The sequence below is a fragment of the Anopheles maculipalpis genome, chromosome 3RL (genome assembly GCF_943734695.1).
Source record: "Anopheles maculipalpis chromosome 3RL, idAnoMacuDA_375_x, whole genome shotgun sequence".
Lineage (NCBI taxonomy): Eukaryota > Metazoa > Arthropoda > Insecta > Diptera > Culicidae > Anopheles > Anopheles maculipalpis.
In genome coordinates this window covers 83,850,975-83,865,895 of record NC_064872.1, presented here as the reverse complement: position 1 = coordinate 83,865,895, position 14,921 = coordinate 83,850,975, and the positions used below count along the sequence as shown (strand labels likewise).

Here is a 14,921-nt window from a genome sequence, read left to right as displayed (position 1 = left end):
CACATCTCCGCCCCCTTTCCATGTTCCCTACCGTATGATGATTGTTGCAGCAGATTGTTTTTGATTTTCATAATGACCCTCACCCCATTCTACTGACGCGCACGAATACAACGACACTGCCCTGTTATGCGATCGATTCACACCTGCGTTCCCATTATGCGTTCGATTCCTTCAGGTTCTGCAGCCTTGCGAGCTGATGCGGTTCCAACTCTTCCGGTATGCTGGCCCGTCCACCGACCACCTGCTTCGGTACCTCCTGCTGACTGCTCTGCTCACCGCCGAACGCATCGTCAAAGTTGGCCGCAAAGCCTGCCTCAAAGTTTGCCTCAAAGTTTGCCTCGAACGGTGCAACCGGATCCTCGATCGGTGCCGCTTCAGCCTGCTCCGGTTCGGGTTCCGGGTCGGGGTCCGGGATCGTACCCTGCCGAACTCGTTCGGGCTTTTTCGCGGTAGCACTTTTTGCGGCTACATTGGTGGGTTTCGGCGCGGTGGCCGGCTTTTCCGGTTTGGGCGGTGACGGTGGTTTGGCTGGCTTGGGTGGAGCGGATTTTGGTTTGGTCGGTTCTTGCGATGCTGGGGGCGTCGGTGGCTTTGGCACCTCGGCATCCTGAGATTTCTGCTTGCTGCTGATCTCCTGCTTTTCCTGCTCCTGCTTTTCCACGATCTCTGACGGTTCGTTATCGGGTGCTGCGGTGGTGGTGGTAGTGGATTCTTCCGCAGGCGGGAATTTTTTGTCCGGTTCTTCGTGCATCGGTGTGGCGGCCGTTACAATGATTTGGGCAAAGTTGAGCTGGTTGCTATCACCGCCACTAGCAGTAGCTGCTGTTGCGGTTGCTGTTGCGGTTGCCCCTTGTCGAGATTCCTCTTCCATAGTAGCGGCCTCTTCGCCCTGGGAGATGAGAAACGGTTTATTAGATTAATTATTAAGTAAAAGCAAAAATTGGTAACAAACTCAAGATAAAAGACATCACTGAGTGACTTGCGCCAATACAGTTATTCACATTGATGAGCTAGCAATCGTGCCAGCTACCATAGACCTAGCACAAAATCGTATCACAAAGAAGCTCAGTGTCGTGTGAAAATCAATAATTTACCTCAGGATCCTCACAGATAACAACTGTGTGCGTTTGCAACAATGATTAACAATTATTATGTTAGTAGACATTCAAACACGTCTTAAAATTGTGATGAGACTAATATGCGAAGATTACTTTCTAAAAACAAAGCTCGAATACATACCCGGTGGCGGTTGTGACGGTGGAGGTGCTGAAAACTGCGTTCCATACTGTTCATGTTGGTCGTTGTTTAGCTCGAACTCAAACTTATCGATAGCGGGTCCAGCGTTGGTCAAATCTGTCGAAACAAAACACGTTCACATTACTCTTTCTATGCTAAAACAAAACCCTTCACCCTTCGTACTTGGACTTTGACCTTCCGGTGGCGTTGCTTCGTGGAGAATCATTGGCGGTGGTGGTGCTGGTGCCGCAAACGTGGGCGGTGCTGACGGTGGCGGCGATTCGTCCTCAGCATCAGTCAGCGGTTCCCCATTCTCGTCGCATTCCTCCACAACCAGCGACGGGAAGTTGCCGATCTTTCCCATCAGCTCACCCTCCCACCAACCATCATCCACACCGTGTGGACTTTTGGTGATGAGTTTAATGATCTAATGTCAGACAAACAAAGTCAACGGTTAGTCGATGGTTATCGATCGATCCGGTGTGCTTAATCGTTGACTGTTTATCCTACCTGGCCCTCCTCGAACGTTAGCTCATCCTCGGCCGTAGCATCGTAATCGTACAGTGCCACACAGTACAGCTGATTGTTGACCTTGCGTGGTGCCGATATGACCGAAATTTGGTCCGGTGATTGACCCGAGTCCTGCATCTGGTCCTGATCCTCATTGTCGACGGTGTAGTCCACCGAGGAGAACGATATCTGTGACGATAGCTGGGCAGGCGTGTGTGTATCGACCGGTGTGTCACGCTCCACATCGAGATAGTTGTGTGGCACGAACCCTTCTTCGCCACGATAGTTGCGTGCCCGTAGCCACCCGTCCCCATCACCTTCGCCTACCACCTCGAGCTGCTCACTCTCCACGATGGTCAACTCGTCCGGATTCTGAGCGGTGTACGAGTACAGTGCGGTACACTTGAACGTTTGTCCTGCTGGTTCGCGTGGTTGTGCTGATGCTGCTGCAGCGGCAGCAGCACTGTCAGCGGCAGCTTGGCTACTGGCTGCTGCTGCAGCCGCAGCCTCCTCTGCACCCCAGTCGACCTGGGTCGGATCATCCCAGCCATGTGAAATCTGTTCAATTTTCTGTCGCTCTTGCTCTACGCCAAACTCTGTCGAAAGAAAACATCATAGTGGTGAATTTCCATTTTAAATTGAAATAAAACAAACATTCGCATCTCACCCTCATCCTCATCACTGTCGGCCGTAAACTCGTCCGATGGTGGTTCCGGTTGTTTCGGGGCAGGCGATGACTCCGACACCGGTTGATCTTGTTCAGCATTATCGCTGTCGTAGAATGAATCGGAGCTCGGATTTTCCTGTAACAAGATGATGTGCTCATTAAAGCGATGCTCTCGTTCGTTCCACAAACGCTTACCCCTTGTCCCGACGCATCCGTACGCATCGATAACGAACTTGCCGAGCGAGGCATCTCCTGCACGCTGAGCGTTTCTGCCTCCTGTATCCATTCGTCCACATTAATACCCCCGATTCGCAAACATTCCAATCGTGCCTCTGCCTTCGCCTTCGCAATCTCCGACTTGCGTATGTTTTCGCGGAACTCCTCAATCTTTGTCTCCAGATCCGGCCCATTCTGATCGTTTGGATCGTTACGATGGCCCGCTTCCCGCAGTGCCGTACACACCGCCAGCTTACGAGCACATTCCCTTATAACGTTACTCTCCCGTGCGACCCGTCCTGCCCATCGTTTACCCTCACGGCTCAACGTTTCCGCAGCCGACTCGTGATCGGCCGTAATCTTGCGCACCGGATCATTGTCACACGGTTCGAACTCGTACTGGATGTGTTGCTTCAGCACCGGATAGTACAGATAGCAGCACTGCAGATTGTATTCGCGCGTCAGCTGCTGTGCCTGGTCACGTATCTTGCCAAACGAGTTCTGCGTGGCGGAGCAGGTAAGCAGTTCGGTACGGCCAATCAGCGCCAGATAGTCCGCTACCCGCTCGTACACGTAGTTCTCCATCGTGGCCATCGTGGTCTGCAGGTCGATGGTGAAGTAGCGATTCTGGTGCGCGTTTGCCGCCGCCAGACTTAGGATGTAATCGTTACGGGCTCCGGTCGATTTTTCCTCCAGCTGTTCCTTGCGTGACGTTACACGGGCACTGTTCTTTTGCAGCGATGTGATCGATTGGAAAAAGGAGCCCTTTTTCTTCTTGAGCTTCTCCTCGATGTCACGCGCCTTGTCGCGCACATCGTGGGCACTGTGCTCCTCGTCGAAGTATATTTTCTTCGTCTTGTCCACGTCGGTAACGGAGTTTTGCAGCTCCTTCTGCACCACGCCAAGGTTCTCAATGCAACGCTTGCTGCTGTTGAGCTTGGTGCTACGGAGAACTTTCGCTTCGTCGGCGATCTGCTGTTGAAACACCTCGACCGCGGCGAGGCGGGCTCGGGCCAGCTTTTCGTTCTCCTCCAGTACCGTTTGCCAAACGCTCCACATATTCCTGGAATGGGGGAGCAAGAGTCACATTAAATTGTTTAGTTTTGTGGGTTTTCTATAGCAAAAAAGTTCATTTTTAAGCTATGGGAGAATAGCAGGAAATTTTGATGGAGACGCCTGGTAGGGCGTGAAATATTTAAAAATTTCAAATAAACCGTTGATGGAGGCGCCTGGTTGTTGGTAAAAATGTTAGCATTTTTAATCATTTCGTACATATCAAATTATCCATCCACTATTATTATTTCTTAAGAAGCCTTTTGATTGTTCCACAAGCTTCCCTTCTAATTTATTGCCTCTTGTTTGTTCCATGAGCTTTCTTTCTAATTTATTAAATACCCTGTCCGAAACACTTCCTAAAAAAAATTTAACATTACGCCTAAATAAGCCTCATCATCATGTTCTACTCGCACATCGCTCATGTATCCCTGTGGCCTTGATACGCCCTAGACACGCTTCCTCGCACGCACGGTCACACACGTGCTAGGGTCAAGGAGTTCCCCAAGACACGATAATGATACGCCGACGTTAGCTAAAATACGTATCACAATAAGCCACAATACTAACGTTTCAGAACGTTCTTAACTAATAACGGACACGTTGCCAAGTAGAGTGTATTTTCTCACCCTTCATCCAGCCCGCATAATGGTGGTCTAAAATTAAACCGAACCAAAATCCTTTTCGCTTATTTTTCGTTTATCTTTCCCCTCGACACTGCTTCGACATTGCCGCCCCGAACAAAGCGGCCAAGGTGGCTGATGCATAATGAATGACACTGGTGGCAGGAGGTGCTGGTGCTACGGCAGGCATGTAAACTTTAACAATCGACGATACCACCACGAAAAGGATATTTATCATGTGTTTTTTTTCTCCTCTCTCACAAACACACGTGTCACAAACATGACACGCTTCGGTCACATGAACACACATAGAAAGTTGCTCCGTTTGTGGTGTGACAATTAAGCCGAAGGATATCCTATGTGCATCGTAGTTTGGTTCGCGGCTGGACTGGACGCTTCAAGCGCTCGATAATGTTGATGTTGTCTCACAATGGCATTTGAAAGATGCGATTTTTTCTTCAACCTTTTACTAACATTAGGCTTAGAAGGCGGTTAGGATAAGGCAAAAGGAATGTAGGAAGGGAAGTGCTACCGCTTCGCCCGTACCATTTCTCCTCCGCACCGTCCATTTTGATCTCCGGGATGCATGCCTGCTTCTTGTTCAAGTACGCGGACGATATCTTCAGCAGTGCCTCACTGTACGATTTCTCGATGGCGGACCGCTTCAGCGTAAACTGTCGGATGTCCTCCAGCAGCTCGCACTCGTTCTGATTCTTGAGCGCTAGCTTCGCCAACTGCTCCGTGTGGAGATTCTTCAGAAACTTTGTGTAATTGCCCTGGAAGGTGAGGGAAAAGCGAACAAGAAAGATTTTTTTAGCTGTGAGAAGTCTATATATTCAAAATGTTGTCTTAAATAGACGTCAAACTAAAAGAAGGAAAAGTAAAAAGCAATATAATTAAATACAAATCAAAGAAAATTATAAAATAATCATAACAAACTCCCAAACAATCGCACCCGTTTCCCATCATTGCTCTCTCCTCTCCTCTGCTAGCCTTAATTAACTTTTAATGACCATTCCGGGCACACTAAATCAGCAAACATAACACATCATTTTTCATCGACTCGGTTCTTACTTTTCGTGGTGGGGGCTGCATTTTGGTGGCCAGCTTCTTTTTCTTTCTGTGATTCCTCTTTGCTCTTCACACTATTCCTCGTATCCAATTCACACTTGATAAACTATTTCACGACACCCGAGCTTTCTCACCCCCGTTCTCCTTCCTTCCCGTTTTATAGAGGGCGGGGTGTGGGGGTCACCAGGGCACGTTGTTCTCACACGATTTCACACTGCACACACACATAGGCGCACTGGCGTTTGTGGTCGAAGAACGGAGGCACAGTTTTTGTTTTGCGGAACAGTCCGGTTTGACCGTCTACTAGCTGCAGGGAAATGAATGAGAAATTGCTAAAACTCACTTGCCCAGCACAAAACTTCACGTGACAGACGTCCCCGATGCGCCGTCCGGGGTGAACTTTTGACATTCAAAGCACCGAACGAGCTGCAAGCCAGACACAAAATTTGATCTAAATATTCTTATCCCTCCCGAAAAATAAAAACCCTCCTTTTCCACACGAACCACACGCGGCACGTGTTCTAGAGACTTTTCGCTTTCATACCAATCAATAATCCAGTACACAAAGCTGTCAATTTATATTTGGATTTCCTTCCACAACTCCGTAGGATTTCCTTCCAGTGTGGGATGAGATTGTCTTTTTTCTTTTTTTCCCCCTTTCTTTTCAAGTGCCGTAGAATATTCTGGCGAGGAACAAATTTCCTCAAACAACATACAAACACAGTCACACGCACACAGGCTCTACAGTACACAAGCACTGGGAAAACGCACCTTCAAGCTGGAGATCCTATTACCCCCCCAAAAAAAAAGGAAGGAAATTCTCGAGTGCTCCTGTGGGTGTTCCCTGTACAAGATTCTAATAACGTAACTTTAAATCGTTATCAAAATTATCACAGGAACCACACGCACACTCACGCTCACACACACAAGGAAGTGACAGTAGATTTTCCACACTGATCAATTGTGCCCGTTTGTACAGGAAAAGTGACCACTGTTACGCACGCACACGCACCTCGACTGTGCTTTCATTATTTTATGTAATAACACTCACGATCCCGCAATGCTTGGGCGTCCTACACGCATCGCCTGTTCAGCATTTTGTGCGTACACAGGGACACGAACAACTACACAAGTGGACTGAAAAAACGCACTCCGAAATTTCTCTATACGATTCGTGTGAAAATATCGCTCCCCGTTCGGAACGTCCCCGTTTACTGTCAATCCTTAGCCCAAAGTCTTGCAGCGCACACTAGGAGAGCCAAAGGTTCAGTCCGTCTATTGATTCTCCCATCACCTACACACACACACATAAACTCGCGATGAAACGTCACGCATTTAATACACGTACACACACACCGTTAGCAAAGGCTCGTTGTGAATGAACGGTGCGAATTTTCCTTCTGTCTGACAGCCAACCGAATCAGACACGATACCCTAATTTTCTTTCAGTTCACACACACTCTCTCGCGCTTCCTCCCACACTCGGGAGGACTTTCCACCACCCACACTTGCATCGAACTGCATGATACGAACGGTATGATTGCGTCACTGTATACACTGCCACACGCTGTGTATCGTCCTTTTAGAACACTCTCGTTAGCTCTCTTTCTCTCTCTCTCTCGCTCTCTCTCTCTCTCTCTCTCTCTATCCTCGATTTTCATTGCCGTTTTTTTATGCTCGTATGCGCATGACGATTGACTGGCAATGCTTTTTCTCTTCTCATTATCGTACTACCGTAGGTGAGTTCGTTCACATTCAAAGAGAGTTGTTCACATGTTCACTCTCTCGCTCTATCTTGTTTTCTCATCTAGTAAGTTGTACCTTGTACGTAAAAGGGTTAAAAAGCTTGTCAAACTGTCACTTGCAAACAGAACTCGAATTTGACAATTACTACTTTAATGAGCTTTCCGTAAGCTTACGAGAGCAGAAGAAAGTAAACACGAGCTAGGCGCCATTTACATAAATTCTTCTGGTTTCAATGTTAAAAAATACACCCCATATAGACTACCTCTCGCTCTCACACGCTTACCTGCCGCTGGTAGTATCGATTCATCAGCTTCCGACGCCGACCGGTCCGATCGGGAGGGGCCGGCAAGTTTGGTAACGATCCTGACATATGCAACGCTTTCCCCATTGCACCTTCCCCGAAGGTGGGACAAGTATATTAGCGCAAACACAACAAAATACAGCGTCAATAACTTTACTGCACACCACACTAATCGAACTGGTTTCTTGCGTCTGACCGATGTTTGCAAACTGTTTCCAATCGGTGACGTGCTCTGGTGGGACGTGTTTCAACACTTATCGGCGCCCAACCAGTCCGATAAGGAAAGCCGGTTTCGTGAAAGCCATTCTTATCATCTCTGTGTGGTGGACAGTGATATTGTGCGATAAGGTACGAAACAATTAGTTTGGTTTCCGCATGTAATGGCCGCTGGCGGTTAGTCGAGCGCGAATCTCGGTGACCATCAATCAATGATGTCCTTCGTCGTTTCGTTCGATGCAGCAGTCTTATCGATATAGTGCTGTTAGTGACGGTTGGTTCAAGTATCTTCCACTTGTAGTGCCACTCAACAATAGCTTGGAAACATCGATAGTTGTACAAAGATCGTAAATTTTTAGAAGAGAACATATAAATTCGAACCATTTTCACAGAAAAAATATAATTGTATTTAGCATTTTAATATTTAATAGTTTTATTACTGTACTACGTCGAATTAGTTGCTAATAAAACTCTTGTCATCGCACAAATCTCTCTGTTTTATATATTTTTGAACGAGTACAAGAAATCAAACAGATCCTACACTTGAAGAACACAGTGACATTCATCTGAGGTATTTAAAATTTATTTTTTAATACTATTATATATTAAGTATGATTTAAACTAATTTTTATTTTGAAATTAGTTCAAATTTGTGTAATTTTTAAGGGAAAAACATATACTAGTCTATACTATAATATTTCCCAGCATCCTTTGTGCAGCGCCATCTATTAGCGACTAGCGACACTACTGTTTTTATTATACCCAAGCGCATTTTTTAAAATTCGAAGCACGTTGTTTGCCGGTATTTTTAACAAAATACGCTCATACCCGGTTATTTACATATTATAGCTTTTTAAGTAACTAAAAAAAGACTTTCCCAGAAAAAATCGCAACAAATGTGCTAATAATTTTAATATAATTACGAGAACATTTTCAAGGAACTTCATATAGCTAACTACTGTCTAGAAACGACGAAAGCATCAAATATCCGTTACGCACGTCTAAAACACATTAACGCCTATCAGAAAAGAGCGTTCGTTGTGTCTAGCCATCACGCTTGGTTCACCAATTTAGTGCATTAATTCAATCACGCGATGACTGGCCAGAAAATACTCATCTACGCTACGCTACTTGAGAACTCGCGACACTTCCCTTCCACCACGTCATCCGCCACCAGGTGCTCGCCTGATTGTTCCCATCTTATTTGGTCATAGATGCACCCTGACCTTCCCGGCATGCCTGCTCAGCTGCTCCTATCTTATCAGTTTACCAGCGTACAATTGTTGTCTGTGTGTTTGTATGATACGGGTAGCGTAGTTCATCTAATTTATGAAAAAAATCAGCCACACGAGACAGTATACGATCACGATTCAAGGTGACAAGATGGCTTCGGTGGCGCTGTTGTTCCTGCTGGTTGGATGCTTTGGATCGGGCACGTTTGCAGCGAACATTCTGTACATTAACACCGTTGCATCGCCAAGTCATTTCGGATGGTAAGATTAATTGTACCTGACTCATTTCTACTGATTTAATGTTTCTTTATTCGCACATCTTACAGGAATCGAGCGCTAATTTACGAGCTTGCCTCCCGTGGCCACAACCTAACCGTGTTCGGGGTGGACACCGCTCCAAACCCACCAACGAACGTCACCTTCATTTTGGCCGAAAATGTGTACGACACACTGTACAGTGATCCAAACGTGGATACAGACTTTTTCGAAATGAGCAAGATTGGCCCGTTCAAAATGCTGCTACTATTCAACGAGTATGTGCTTGGTGTATGTGATATTGTACTGCGCACGGAAGGTGCCAAACAGTTGCAGAACTATCCGGCAGACTTTGGTTTTGATCTGATCATCCACGACTATCTGTCTGGACCGTGTTTAGCAGCGCTGGCGCACCACCGTTTCGGCAAGCCACCGGTGATCGCCGTTACCGCTTTCCACGGTATCTCGACGGCGCTCTCCATAACGGGCTCGTACCAAAACTCAGCACTCGTCCCGAACCACGCTTACGATGCGACCGAGGACATGAGCTACAAGGAGCGCTTTATCAATTTGCTTGTAAACATGCAGGAAGAAATGCTGCACGCTTACGATCTCATTCCAACCTCCAACAAAATGCTCCGAAAGTACGATCCAACGCTGCCCGATGTGGCCGAGTTTTACAGCCAAACGAAGCTGGTCCTGCTGAACGCGAACCCCATCATCCAGTACACCGAACCGTTCATGCCCAACGTGATCCCGGTCGGTGGACTGCAGATCATCAAGCCGAAACCACTGCCGGCCGATTTGGCCACCCTGCTCGAACAGGCCGGCCCGAATGGTGTGATCCTGTTCTCGCTCGGCACCAACGTACGCAGCGATAAGTTAGGTGAAGCCCGTATCCTCTCCATCATCGGTGCGATGGAAGCGTTACCCCAGTACACGTTCCTATGGAAGTTTGAATCGGACACGCTACCACGTGCGTTGCCCGGCAACGTGCACATAAAAAAATGGCTCCCACAAAACGATCTACTAGCGCAGCCCGCTGTCAAACTGTTTATAACGCACAGTGGACTGCTAAGCACGCAGGAAGCGATCTGGCACGGGGTGCCGATCATCGGATTTCCCGTGTTTGCCGATCAGTTCAAAAACATCAACTACTGCGTAACGAAGGGCGTTGGCAAGCGGCTTAGCATTGAGCATCTCAACAAGGAAGAGCTAGTCAGTGCGATACGCGAAATCATGACCACGGAAAGGTAAGTATCGCCAAAGGATTAAATACTAATTTAAAATCGTACTGCCACTGCTCCATCATCACTATCTTCTTCTTCGCATGGCAGTTATCGCACCAACATGAAGCGCATGTCATCGCTGTTCCGCGACCAGCCCGAACATCCGCTCGATCGGGCTGTCTGGTGGGTGGAGTGGGTTCTGCGCCACCCGGATGCGACGGAAATGTTGACGCACGGTTCCCGGTTGCACTGGTTCGTGAAGTACTCGTACGACGTGCTGATACCACTGTTCGCCTCGATCGCGCTCGTGCTGCATGGCCTGTTCTTCATCGTTCGTCGTCTGTTCTGTCGCCGAAAATCACCTTCCAAGACTGGCAAGCAGAAGCGTTCGTAAGCGTTTGTGCGTACTGTATTCATTCAATTCAATAAAGTAAAGAATCGGTTTAACATTAATCCTGAAGCAAAACCGTCTTCTTCCATCGATCAATGTCTACCCAAAGGCAGCTTTTTTATCATCGCGTTAGTAACAGGCGCGTTTTTTCTTTTGTTGTTAAGTATCTAAAATGGGACTCAAACAAATCTTCAAACTGCTCTCCCCTTCCTTATCATCAACCGATTGTATAATCAGCTACAAACCGCTGTCATTTATCAACAAACGTCTTATCATACGTACCAGATTTGTTTCTTTTCTTTCCGAATCATACACCTTGCGAAGACGAAGACGACGAAATAAAACGCAGCAAATGCTTGTTTTTTTGTGTTTTGTTTTTTAATTATCATTTTCTTCTGATTTTTCTTTAATTCTGTATTTTTAAGTGTAATAATTTATTTAGATTGATTTGCTTCTTGTTTTTGTAAATTCTACAATTTACAGAGATTTTTTCTTTAAATGAAATTAAATATAAAAAAATAAAAATATTGCATTTTTCCTTTTTCTCCACATTTCTTTCTTCTCCTCTTCCTTTCCCACACTTTCGCTTGTTACTTTTTTAAACCTTTTTTTACACGCTTCCTTCACGTGTTGTTTTGTTTGTTGTATTTTTTGTTTGTTTTCATTTCTATTTTTTTTTAATTATTTGTTTTACCTTAAGCTTACCATTCATCCACGTTTGCTAGTTTCTTCATTTTCTCTCTCTCTCTTTACTACAGTAACTACACAACTTTTCTCCTCTTTTTGTTTCTCTGTGTGTGTTTTTTCTTCTTCTTTTATTTACTAAAAACACACCGTCTTCTGTTTCGTATGTTCTTACTAATTTCACGGTTATCCCAGTGTATTGTTATTTACTGTCTACACATGGACTGCCTTTGCCACAGTTTCCTGGTGGTAGGTTTATCTAACACATTTCCCTAAATTTTCACTCCCGCCCCACATTAGCGAGTATTTAAAGTTTAAATGTACATTTACTGCGCTGCGCTCAGCATGCCATTACCAGGATATATGGCCACTACCGGCGGCACGCCAAAAACATTATAAAACGGGTGTATTGGTGGTGTTGGTGGTGTGTCTGTATCAATTCACTAGTGGGGAAATAAATAACAGTGTTGTGTTGTTGTTGGTTGGTTGGTTTATCGTATTTGTTTTGCTTCATTCGCTCCAGTGGTTTAGCAGTTTTTTTTTTGTTTGATTTTTACATCTTTTGTTGCGCCCAGTTAAACGACGGGAATGTACCATTTTGCTTTTCTAATAGACCTTATGACTATTTGGGCGCACGCGCACGCATGTGTGTGTCTATTTATTTTAGAAGATGGATTTTGTTAAATGTTTTCTTACTCTTTTTGTTTCCTTTGTTTGTTTACTTTCCTGCTGTCTTATAAAAAAACTGAAGCGACTGCTTGTATTGGGATTACACTAGACACTTTATACAAATTTCAAATACAAATCGTTCGAACCAGGGCGCTTACCACAGCAGTAGAGCTTTGGCCGTAATGAAAGTTTTTTTTTGTGTTGTTTTTATTTTTGTTCTTTGTTTCCCTCTCTTTTGTTTTGTTTTCTAACTTCTTTGCTACGGTTGCTGCTTACCCTCGCACAGCTTTCTGCAGCATTTGCTCCATTCTTTTATGTTCACAAATCACCCACAACTTTCCTAATCTGACACCGATCGTACAGAGACAGTACCCCGTATATAGAGTTAGGTATGTCTAGGAATATATATATATATTTATATGTACGTGTAGATATATAACTATATACGCACTACCACTTTAAATTTTTGTCTATTCCTACACTTTTATATAAATAAATTAAATAACTTTTGTTTTGTTTTGTTTTGCTGTTTTGACACAATAATAAAAAAAAAAACAATCAAGAGGCATTCATGGCGCGCCCGATCTGTCTGGCGCACGTACGACAACGATCACACACATACATACACACACACACACGCACAAACACACACGTACACGCACAATAAACATTACAAACGCAACACATTCCTCCCATACATGCATTTTATGCTGAACTTTACTGGCAAATTTTGCATAATCAAGAGTGTATTTTCCTTCCATTTGCTTAAAGTCTCATCCCTGATTGCCTTTTCCTTTTCTAGACAGCTTATTAACCGGTTTCTAAAACAGAGAGTGGAGAAAAGCATAAAGAAAGGTGCAGGCTGTACTGTTGCGGTTGTGTGTCAAAAACGATCTACTGATTCGACTGAATCGGTTGTGTCCCTGCATGCATTATTTGTTTCTTTTCTATCCCCTTTGGATTGATACTTTTGCTTGGGTGGAGATGGTGGTAACCAGATTTGTTATATTAATTTGCGCGGCTGGTTTTTGGGGGCCAATTGTCGAAGATTTTTTTTTCATATTACAATAAAATCCCATTACGTACACTTAGGATTGTTTTAGGCTAAAAAGGTCTTGCTTTTAGTGTGATTTATTTACTCCTGATCTGTGAACAAATGGTTCACGCACGTGGCACAAGGAAACTTACACGCGGGGATGTGATGTTGTTTTATTCCCACCTGAAGAACTGGTGACTAATTTGCGATGCGTAAATTATTAGAAATAAAATAAAAGTCGCTTAGTAAACAGTCATTTTCTCAACATAAAATTAAAGAAAACCCCTTCTAAATGATCTTCACAAGACTTTCGTGGCTAAAGAATCAATTTGGACTTGTGCATCATGCAAATAAATTTGAGTTTAAACCCAGCTTGCGGCTTATGCTTCATTCCAATCGGTTTGTGTTGTGACATTTTACACCGAAAAATGTAGCCAAAGCCGGAGAAAGAAAAACAAAATAGACACAAATTCCGGACCGTGTGAGATCCTTACTCGATCCCGTGGCCTGTATATCAGCAGAATGATTGGATGGTTGCTCCTCTTTACAACGGTTCAGTTTTAAGGACTTTGATTTTATTTCATGCCGGTAAAATATGTACAATCAAACTCGAATGTATATTTTTCCTTCCACGCAACAGGACACATACACACAGAGACACATGCACACATCTTTGTTACTCTTATCGCTGTGCTGTCTTGCCGGCTTATACGTTCTACAGCCCTTTGTTTAATACCATTGAATGTGTTGTCGTTTACTGAAAAACGATCCCGGCTACGATCACCATATTACCAGCATAATCTCTACGAGACCTATTTGTGAGATGGTTTGTTAAAAGATCGATTTTTGCTTTTCGCATACGAAAAAATCTCAAGTACGGCTACGGATCATGTTTCGCTGTAAAAAGGTTCCTTTTTCTAAATTTTTACACCTACACTTGCTAGCAACAGTACCGTGCCTGTCCAATTACGATTGTATCGCGCAGTTGCCTGTGTGTGAGTGTGTATGTGTGTGATGATCGAAACAATTCACAAATTAATTTCAAACAACGACCGCCGATCGGAAAGTTTTAGTTTTGCGGTACTATTTACCCATTATGTCAACCAATAAAAAGGAAACAAATGCCTGTGCCTTTCAACAACAAAAATGATGCTAATAAATTGGTCGTACTTTTGTTTTCTTTTACTTTGTTCGCTAGTTTTTGGGGTTGTTGCCTGCTGCATTAATGCAGATTGAGGAAAAGAAACACCAACGCATAAACCCGCAGCACACAGCCATCCAATCCAATCCATCCATCCATCCGTACATCCAATCCAACCATACTTTGCACATGTTCACTATCGTTTCCCAGTTGACTGTCCTACTACTTCGTCTTCTCTGCTAACCTTCCTTCTCCTTCCTTTTTCATTTTAATTTTCCTCCTAGTGTTCCATATCTTGTCTTCTTACTCTCCCGATAAAACGGATAAGTTAAAGCGATTAAATTAATTTAACCTATCGTCTACAGATGTTTACAATTTTATACTGTACAATTTGAGTTTTTGTTGTTGTTGTTAATAATTAAATATCTTAGTTAGCCTTTCCCCCTTTCTCGTACGCACTAATTCCCTTTTGCATTACAAACCACCATAAATAACATCGAGATTGTTTGCCCATCGATTGCGTGCGCAACAGCTTTACCACTCAGCAAACAATTCAGCCACAACGCGCACAATATAACCAAAACGAAAAAAAACAAAAACATAAAAAAAAACATTACAATGATTATCGATAGTCACTTTTTTGTT

At 44.4% G+C, this 14,921-nt stretch overlaps 3 protein-coding genes across 4 annotated transcripts in view; 1 reads left to right on the top strand and 2 right to left on the bottom strand.

Moving 5' to 3' along the window:
* Window positions 1-14,921, bottom strand: part of LOC126562905 (MIT domain-containing protein 1) — a 458,992-nt gene that overhangs the window by 305,610 nt on the left and 138,461 nt on the right. The window lies entirely within an intron of this gene.
* LOC126561493 (protein nervous wreck) lies at window positions 154-7,511 on the bottom strand. Of its 2 annotated transcripts, XM_050217670.1 has the most exons (9): window positions 7,406-7,511; window positions 4,852-5,081; window positions 2,609-3,692; window positions 2,414-2,549; window positions 1,747-2,342; window positions 1,420-1,663; window positions 1,240-1,353; window positions 1,095-1,117; window positions 154-889 (listed from the first exon to the last, which is right to left on the bottom strand). In XM_050217670.1, exons 1-9 carry the CDS (start codon window positions 7,508-7,510, stop codon window positions 155-157), a joined length of 3,267 nt encoding a protein of 1,088 aa, XP_050073627.1. In that variant the 5' UTR covers window position 7,511; the 3' UTR covers window position 154. The 2 variants fall into 2 exon arrangements, with proteins under 2 accessions (XP_050073627.1, XP_050073628.1); XM_050217671.1 differs by lacking the exon at window positions 1,095-1,117 and having other exon boundaries at window positions 693-889.
* Window positions 9,023-10,749, top strand: LOC126562028 (UDP-glucosyltransferase 2-like). The gene is made up of 3 exons (XM_050218439.1): window positions 9,023-9,132; window positions 9,198-10,379; window positions 10,464-10,749. Exons 1-3 carry the CDS (start codon window positions 9,023-9,025, stop codon window positions 10,747-10,749), a joined length of 1,578 nt encoding a protein of 525 aa, XP_050074396.1.